Raw genomic sequence first — 9,095 nt, 5'->3', positions numbered from 1 at the left:
TTTATGTGAAGCTGACAAATGAAATGAACTCATGGGTGCCTTAGGTAAAAGTAGTATAGCGCTATATGTATTAGTAGGGATAACTAAGGATTATGTTCACAAATTAACATTTTTTTATTATATTAATTGATTATACTGCCTCAAATTGAATCTCTCCAATGGATGGACAATAAGACTAATGTTGTAAAAGGATAATGCTTTAAAGTTAAACTGTCACGACCAGGGCCAGGAGAGACCCAAACGCATGACACGGGAGGCAGACAAAGGATGTTTATGAGCCCACACGGTGGAGCTGGCCGGGGGGACCCGGTCAGGTAGGGATGGGTCCAGGATCCGGGCTGGAGAGACGGGGAACCGGGCTGGATGGAGGGGGACGGACAGCCTTGGTCAACGAGCAGAGACAAGCAGGTAAGGGGGAGACAAAACAAAGACTAGAGACTGGAAACACGAACGAGGCCAGTAGCTGTACAACCCAGGTAAACTGGGGACTAAATACTGTGTAGAGTGATGGCTCAAGGGGGGAGCTGCAGATGAGACAAGAGTGGCCTCTAGTGGCGCTGGGAGGCCGTGGCCCTAACAAAACTATAGACTGATTTTAAGAAAAGAGAAGAAAATGACATCACAACCAAAAATAATACAAAAAAAATGTCATATGCCTTGCCACACTGTGGAAGGCTCAAGGCCCCTGCAACGAGAGGATTCAAGAACAATTCATCAAAATTGTTTTATGAGCCACGGTGCCCATGTCAGCCTCAGCAATAACAACACAAAGTCACATCATCTAACCTCTGGCTTTTACACAGTCAATATAATACTGATTTTGAACAACTTTGGCTGCAGAAAAGAGACAAATGACAAACACTCAAGACAAGTAATCAAGTAGTCAAGTATCAGTACAGAAGAGATTAAAAATGATGACGCTATAAAAAGCCCATTGAGATTATATCTGTAATAAAAGGCGATATAATCTCCTAAATTTTCCCCATTTGGACAATAATTTACCCATCAAAATCAAGATCCATCTATAAACATACCGACCTACTTTAAATTGACTTGAAAGCAAACCGCTTTTCATATGCGGCGAGAGTGAAGGTCCCGATAATCACAAGCTGTGACACACAGTGACTAATGTAAGACGCCATGTGCTTCAGGTGTCAGGAGGAAAGGGCCTTACCGTAGGTGGATGAAGAGAACGAAGCCAGGGAAGAGGGTGTGGTCTACCTAATCCCAAATTATCTGGCCCGTCCTTCACTCACGCTGCTGGCCAGATCCAGATTAACCTACGACAACAAGTGTAGCTACCTACATTTTCCAAGTATTCTTTTTTTCTACCACCCAAACTCCTGCTTGTCTCTAGGTTGGGATTATTTTTCAAGGCCGATTGGGTAGAGGGATAGAGGCATGGCGCTCCTGAAATCAGGCTGGCTGTGGAGACAGAGTGAGTACCGCACTTTATTTTTCATAAGGATGAGAGCGATTGAAGGAAAATCAGAATGTGGATCTCAACTGCCCTAACACAGCCCGGGGAGCGCCGTTTATTTGTTTTTTATTTTATTTTTTACATTCAGAATTAACCATGAGGGCTGGGGTGAGTGGAGAGTCTCAGACAGGACACAAACAGAGCTCCTGCTGACTGGTTCCAAACCGTTGGTCTTTGTGGTGTAGTACTGTCTCACTCCCTGACTTCAATATGGAATGCCATCAACCTGGTTTAAACAGTTTTGATATTTGGAATATATAATATAATATAATATAATATAATATAATATAATATATCATAATATTGTGTGATTCAGAATCTGTTAAAGCACTTTGTGGTCTATCTAAAACACCAAATTGCTGTGTTGTCGAAAGATAAGGGATAATTTGTTTACGCGCAAGCATTACAGGCGGCTTTCTAGAAGGTAAAAACTATGGCTGTTATGAAACTCGAGCTCTGAGCTACTTACCCGAAATCCAATTAACTGTCTCTGCTCATGGCACTAAGTGTCTCGATGGCCAGTAGACAGGGACACAGTTGCACCAAAGCACCAAACCCTTGTTGCACGAGCTGAAACTTCACTGCTGGTGTCCACCAGTGGGTCCTGGGGTCACCAGCCCCTGGCAGCTGCTTCCATGATGGCAGCAGCTCAGTCCATTTGTCCTCCATGTCCTCAGCCTCCTTCAGGATATGTGGCGGCGGCTCCTCGGGAGGTGGGAGTTGAAATCACCCCCTTCAGGATAATCTACTTTTTTCCAGCAAACCCCCACTACCTGTTTGGGCTTCCCTGGTCTGTCGAATAGCCTTCCCCGCAATCTGATCCCGCAATCACCATCACCACCAGGAAAGCTCTGCTTCTCTCTTTCCCCCAGGGTTCTGAACATTATACCTCGGGTCCGATGAAACGGCTGCAAAGTAGAAAATCGACCTTCATGTGCCGATATTAAACCAAAATGTGTAATATCATAGAAACATGTCTTCTAAATGAATTTACTCCAATTTTAATTCCCATATCATCGCCGTCACCCCTGACCAGCCTCGGTCTTCAAGCGCTGGAAGTTGAATTGGTGCGATGTTTGGATCGATGGAAGTCTGGTCTTCTACAAGACGGACAGCAGAAGAGACTTCCAGCACCGCGTCAGCCTCAAGATGGCTTGCATCGACGTCAGATCTGGCCTGGAGTGTGCAGGTATCATTTCAAAACCTGTGTGTGTGTGCGTGCGTGCGTGCGTGCGTGCGTGTGAACCCCCTGAACTTCTCGGCACCATTGCACCACAGGTTTGAACCCACCCGAGAGTCACTCACGGGAAAATCTCGTTGTGGTTCAGCTCAGGGATGGCTCGACGGTCAACTTGTGTGTCAACAGTGAAGACGAAGCCATGTATGTAAATGACAGAATGTAAAATAATGTAATCTATCATCCGTATCAGTGGTTCTCATCTGGTCTCTCCGCAGGAAATGAGAAGTGCAGTCATCGACAATGCTTTTGTGCACTGTTCAAAACACAATACAAACAAACTATAAGGGCTACAAAGGATTAAACAGGCTTTAAGGGCTTACATTTGAATGAAATACGCTATAATGACAGCATCAGGAAGATAACAACCAAAATGGACAGATACGCCAACGGTCCACTCATAATTGACCCCGCGACGCACTTTTGCATTGGGACCAACCAGTTGAGAAACACTGATCTATAGCCTCTATACACCCTTTGTCTGTGACCGATGCCCTTCTGTGTTTTACTCAGTTTCCTGTTACCTTTTACCGTTTATTTCAGAGCCTGGAAACTCACTTTGCTCGAAACCAAGAGAAATCCCGTGAGTATATGCGCTCTCCCAACGTCCCAAAATGACTTTCATTCGGTTTACTCAACACTGTGTGTCTGATTGACCGCTCGCAAGCAGGTGTTCACATACAACCCTTACGACGACTCCTATCAGGCTGTGCCGGTTAATGACCACCACACAATCTACATCACGCCTGGAGCAGGACCAGGTAATGGCCGTCGCTGGACATCCACCTCGCCTAGAGGTGGAGGAGAGGTTTCGCTCTACTATTGAGAAACTTACCACAGCTTCTCACTGTGCAAGGAACATTGAAACCTCTTTTCCAAACATTTGTCTTGATGTATTTTATGCCTTGAACAATGCTAACTGTAATATTTGCAATTGCTGCAGTACATCTAAAGCGTTCACAAACCCTTGGGGATGTTGCCAATAACATTGATTTGCCTAAGTCAAAGAGTCAATAAAACCCTCTAAAGGCAGATAATGCACGGTTGTGAACTTTGCATTTTTGAAAAGGGAGATTTAAACATGTTTTTAAGGCTTAAACCATGCCTCGTTGAACTGTGTTAAAGCACAGTGACAAGCTGCAGCAGAGTGGTAAGTTTCTCAATAGTAAAGCGTTCGGTGAGGTTGTGTTATAAAGGACAATATATGATTAGGAACCTGGGTTGAATAATTGCAAACCTATCCATTACAAACCCGACTTACAGTATTTACAGTACGGCGTGCGGTAAATCAGTCTATTAAGTGAATTATCTCCGGTGTGTTTTCGAAAGGTGCTCACCACGTGGTTGTCCAGAGGGACCCCTTCGATGGCGTTGCAGAGCAGCTGGCGCTCGGGTTACTGGCCGGCATGGCGGCCGGGGCTGCTATGCGGTCTTTCCTCTGGATGCCCTTCTTTTTCTGCTGAGAGACGTGTTTTCCGCGGCGCACCACTTACTACCAAGGCCTGTCCGACAATAGGGAAAACTTTAAATTAACTGCGAAATTGAACCGCTTTTTGTCCGCGGTCTCTACAGCTAGATAGGTTTAATCTTTTGGCACTTTTTGAATGATGCCTGTCGTACCCAAACCAAACGAGTTGCTAGCAGAGATTCCTGTATGTGCAAGAGAAAAACGGTTCTAAACCCTTTTTTATTATGCTGTTTGTTACTGTACACACACATGTTCTATCTCGTGCTTTTCTGCTGATTTTGATACAATGATTTATTATACTGAAGGACTGCATGCTTGTAAGCGGTGTAAAGTCATTATCAGGCAATCAGATGTTATCTGATTAAGATAACGCCATTGTTTAATTAAAATTTAAATAAGAAACCTCACCACAAAGAGCCATCGAGTACCTTCTTCTTTTCTTTTTTTTTTTTAATTTGTCTGAGAAATGAATGAAGCCTAGCCTCCCTATGTAAGGCTTGGCCGCACTGTCTTACATGGAAACAACAGTTTGTTTGTCAATTCCCATTTCACTGTCAGGTCCTTTCTTCAAAAGGGACGGATGACAACAGAAATTGACATTACCAAAGATTTTACTTTTCGATTTTTCTAAATCCCTGATTTTACACAAGTTTAGTTAAACTAAAATACTAATATCAGTTTTAGGGGAACAGTTGAGTTGATTCATTTTCTTGCCATTAGTTTAATTGCTTAGTTCTTCACATTTTATTTTTTTCCCCAAACATGGAAACCTATACGACATTAATAGATTGATAGTTTAACCCAACTAATGTGAGTTTAAATAACCTAAAATGTTATGTTTGCACTATTTACCCAGTCCCCCTCCCCGGTTAATAAAGTGTTATCTTAAGTTAAGTTATTTATTTTGGATTTGTGGTTGTTTTACGAGATTGTCCTTGTTTAAAATGCAGCTACATTGCTTTCAAATGTGACCCAAAAAAAGAACTTCCCATCTTCCAACCAAGCACGACAGACTATCGTATCCTAAACCATATCCGTCGTGAACGCCCTTGCGTTCTATAGCTGGATCTATAGCTGTGTCATAAAGCCCTTTAAGATAAAATAAAATGAGCAATCCTTAAAAAAACGTCTTGGATTTAATGTTGCATAAGCAAGACATCAACGCATTCACAAATCCACCTGTCTTTGACCCTGGACTAACAGAGGTGCAGCCAGATCCATTGAAGTATCATCGGAATAGTTACATATTGCTTTTCGACTGAAACGTTAAACCACAACGTACTTGAGGGTGGATTTAATTTTTGTTTAAATCTCAAGCGCTTTGCCTTGTGTTGTGTCCCCTAACGGACAAAGAGAGGAATGCGGAGGCAAAATCTCAGCAACTATTGGTTGTCCCCCACCCCCACATATTCAAAGATTAAGTCAGAATAAAGTCAGAAATCTCACTTTAATCTCAGAATTCTGACATTATCATCAGAATTCAGAATTCTTATTTCCCCCCAGAATTCGGAGATTATTCTCAAAACTCAAAACTTTAGTTCCCCCCCCCCCCCCCACCTCCACAAGACTTTCTTCTGCCACTACAATTCATTAAAAACAACTTTCTTTGTGGGGACTGGCGGGAGGGACAACTTCAAGTTGTTATTTGTCACATACATATACATACAGCGGTGATTACACACAAGCTCTAAAAATACAAAAAATACTAAAACGTGTGTATTCGACATGAGGTGCTCGCGCAGGCGGCCACAAGGGGCGGCGTCACAATCGCGATTCTGGGTTCTATAATTATATAATAGAATTCATTGTCTGTGTGGTATTAAACTGTTTCAATTTGAAGCGTGTCAATGTTCACTCTGGAAATAGGCTTGGCAAGTCTCAGAAGGTGCAGCAATTAGCGGCCCTACCCCCCAACGTCATTACAGGTGGTCGCCACCTCAATTCACCTTGTCCACCAGTGATTAAGATACCCCAATTGTTCAGGCGCCTTTGGCAGGTATTCTAAAATTCAGCATGGAGGAACTGGATTGCCTCTACACACTTGTACACTTTCTGGAACAGTCAGCCTCGATACATTCTTTAGAGGTGAAGATCTAAAAAAAAACCCCCAAAAAAAACAACAAAAAAAAAATAGAAGAAAAGGTGCTTTGAGCCAGCTTTCCTATTCCTGCAAATCTCTCAATCTTTCAATCATCAAATCTCCCTCTTACTCCTCCTTACGCCGGGCCCCTCTATCAGCAGCATGTCCGTTCGTTTGCCCTTTACTGTTAACTCCGTCGGCGCTCAACTTGCCCTCCTCTGTTAACTTCCGGATGACGTCGTGCGGCCCCTTCCCCATGAGGGCCGACGGGTGCCTATAGGAGCCGCCGAGACGGTCCCACAGCGTGAAGTACTGGCCGTAGTTGAAGTCGAAGAAGAGGTGGTGGTCCGTGTGGTGGGCCGAGCCGTTGATCACCTCGATCAGGGCGCCGGGCACACGGTAGTCCCCGTCGTGGATGGAGATGGTCCAGATGTTGACGAAGACGTAGAGCGCCAGGTAGAGGACCTTGTGCAGCGGGAAGAGGAAGGGGTAGATGTGGTACGGCAGCCCCTGCATGAAGCCGTCCACGGGATGGAAGGCGTGGCTGGCGAATGGGGTGGGGATCTTCCACAGGTGGTGCGGCTTGTGGAAAAGCTGGCAACGAGAAAGCAACATTGTGAGCCAACAATCTCCCTTTTTGGAGAGAGGCACCCGCATGGCACTAAGAGAAATGCAAACGCCAACCTCACCTTGTAAATGAGTTTATGGTGCAGGAAACGGTGGATCCAATAGATGCACATGTCAGTGAAGAGCAGGAAAGACACCATGCTTAGAAACACACCGGGCCAACCTGCACAAACAGTCACCGAAAGACGAGTTGTCAAAACTCACTTTTGCACTTGGAGAAAGGCGACTTTTTTACTGATACTTGTTCGGGGCCGTATGGAGGCTACAGCCTCTTCCAGCGTACTGGGGGCATAAGGCCGGGGGGGACGCTAGGCCGGGTCATTCTCAGACACAAACACACAGAGAGGAAACGGTGGAGGCAAAATGGACGCTTACCCATGGGAGACTCACTGATTGTGTCGTAGAGTTTACTGTATCCTCTCACTTCAGCAAAAAACAGGGCCACCGTGGGGATGCTGATCCAGGGTAAAGAGGTCAGTGCATATTTGATCTCTCTCCTTACCTGGTTCTGTGAAGCAAACAGAACCCTGTCAATAAAACCACCGGTATTCAACAGCAAGATGAAAGCTTTGCAAAGCTTCCATTACTTATGTTCGGGATCCCAATACAAGTCCATCAATTGCGGCTTACTTCTACTGGTAGCATATGTTTGTTAGTTTATTTCCCCTGTCCTCCGTTGGCTCCCATTACTTTCACAAACAGGACTTGGTAGAAATGGGGATGGTAGCTCAGGAGGTAGAGCTGGTGGTCTAGTGATCCAAAGGTTGCTGGTTCGATCCCAGGCTCCTCCTGCTAGCATGCTGTAGTGTCCTTGAGCAAGACACTTAACCCCTAATTGCTCCTGATGGCTGCGTCCGTCGGTGTTTGAACAATTGTAAGTCGCTTTGGTTAAAAGCGTCTGCTAAATGACTAAATGTAAATGTAAATGTAAAATAGGCTTTGAATGACTCAGAAACAAGAATACTTTGACAATGAAGTCACTTAAAAGACCAGAATTATATAATTATACAATAGAATACTGAAGCTGTAATACCATCATTCAATGCTCGTCTTTATATTGTCCCTTTAAAGATATCGTTAGCTTCTACTGTAGCATGGAGACGCTTCAAACTACTGGACGTTTTGGTGAAGAAATACCGGAGGTGAATGGAGAGTAGAAACAGAAAAAAAGAAAACTTTGCTTTTCACAAAGTGACTGGTTAAAGTGAGTGACAGAAGATGGGCTTAAACAGAGGGAAGGACAGCTATGGTCAAACAGGAGAAAGGTTATTATTATTATTTTTTTATCTCCAAAAACAACAGAGTGCGGGGCGGTTCACACGTCAAAAGTGGGGGCATTTTACCTCCAAAAAGTGCGGGTGCTTCATAAGATTGTGGTCGAAGACGAAATAGTAGTTCAAGGCGCCCAGGCCCAGGTAAAGAACGGCAGCGCCGAGGTTCGTCAACACCAACAGGCTCAAGATCTGTCGCAGTGCTCCCTCCTCAGGCCAGGACGCAGGGTACACGTACGGGGTGAGGACATAGTGGTCCGCCACGTTCAGAACGAGATCCATGGCTTCAACTCTGGGGAGGGACGTGCGCAGGGGTGAGTGTGACAGAGACCTGGACATCGCACCAGTTGACCACAAGCAAAGTTGTCGCAGTTCTTAGTTATTTTTCCAGTAAGAAGTTTTACCTTTGGTACGTCCTTATGATGTCTTTTTTTTTTTTTTTTTTTCCCAGTTTAGATTCCTGAGGTCTTGACCATCTCTGTTTTTGTGGTTCCTTCCTGATTTATTTCAATTTCTTTTTTTATCTTGGAAAATTATTGCAGCTTAGGTTTCGGTCAATTTATTTAAAAATGTTAACTTTAATATTCTTAAATCAAGGCCATATAAGTGGATTATATATAACTATAGTGCATGCATATATTTATGACCGTATGTACTGTCATCTCTTGAACTACAGTGAATAGATATTTGCCAAATTGTTGTTTGCTGAGCAGATTATAACGCCATCTAGTGGATTAAATGAATTGCTGTTAGACACTATCATTCTTATTAAAATCAGGAGGAAAACATCCTTAAAGACGGAAACAAAGACGTGAAAGAAAATGGAATAAATATTATACTTTTGTTACGGTCAAATTTAGAAGCATCATAGTTTGTTTTGGACGGCAATTCTAATATCTGTTACGTATTCATTTAGAGAAAGGGTTTTTTTT

At 43.8% G+C, this 9,095-nt stretch overlaps 2 protein-coding genes across 3 annotated transcripts in view; one reads left to right on the top strand and one right to left on the bottom strand.

The window, feature by feature from the left end:
* Nucleotides 1-1,401: 1,401 nt before the first annotated feature.
* plekhb1 (pleckstrin homology domain containing B1) lies at nt 1,402-4,180 on the top strand (the record flags this gene model as incomplete). The annotated part of the gene is made up of 6 exons (XM_080013331.1): nt 1,402-1,438; nt 2,517-2,669; nt 2,759-2,861; nt 3,261-3,300; nt 3,388-3,478; nt 4,047-4,180. The coding sequence occupies 6 exons, from the start codon at nt 1,402-1,404 to the stop codon at nt 4,178-4,180; spliced, it is 558 nt and encodes a 185-aa protein (XP_079869457.1).
* Nucleotides 4,181-5,302: 1,122 nt separating this feature from the next.
* The window catches only part of sc5d (sterol-C5-desaturase), a 4,793-nt gene continuing 1,000 nt past the window's right edge, over nt 5,303-9,095 (bottom strand). Inside the window, exons 2-5 of one of the 2 annotated variants that reach the window (XM_080013851.1) lie at nt 8,236-8,455; nt 7,268-7,400; nt 6,955-7,055; nt 5,303-6,859 (exon numbers count right to left, since the gene is read on the bottom strand). In XM_080013851.1, the coding sequence (XP_079869977.1) occupies nt 6,392-6,859; nt 6,955-7,055; nt 7,268-7,400; nt 8,236-8,445 (912 nt within the window). In that variant the 5' untranslated portion in view covers nt 8,446-8,455 and the 3' untranslated portion in view covers nt 5,303-6,391. Of the gene's footprint in view, nt 6,860-6,954; nt 7,056-7,267; nt 7,401-8,235; nt 8,675-9,095 lie in introns of those variants that run through there. The other variant, XM_080013850.1, reaches the window with a different exon arrangement.

Source organism: Zeus faber (genome assembly GCF_960531495.2).
Source record: "Zeus faber genome assembly, chromosome: 14".
Lineage (NCBI taxonomy): Eukaryota > Metazoa > Chordata > Actinopteri > Zeiformes > Zeidae > Zeus > Zeus faber.
This window is presented reverse-complemented; position numbering and strand designations above follow the sequence as displayed.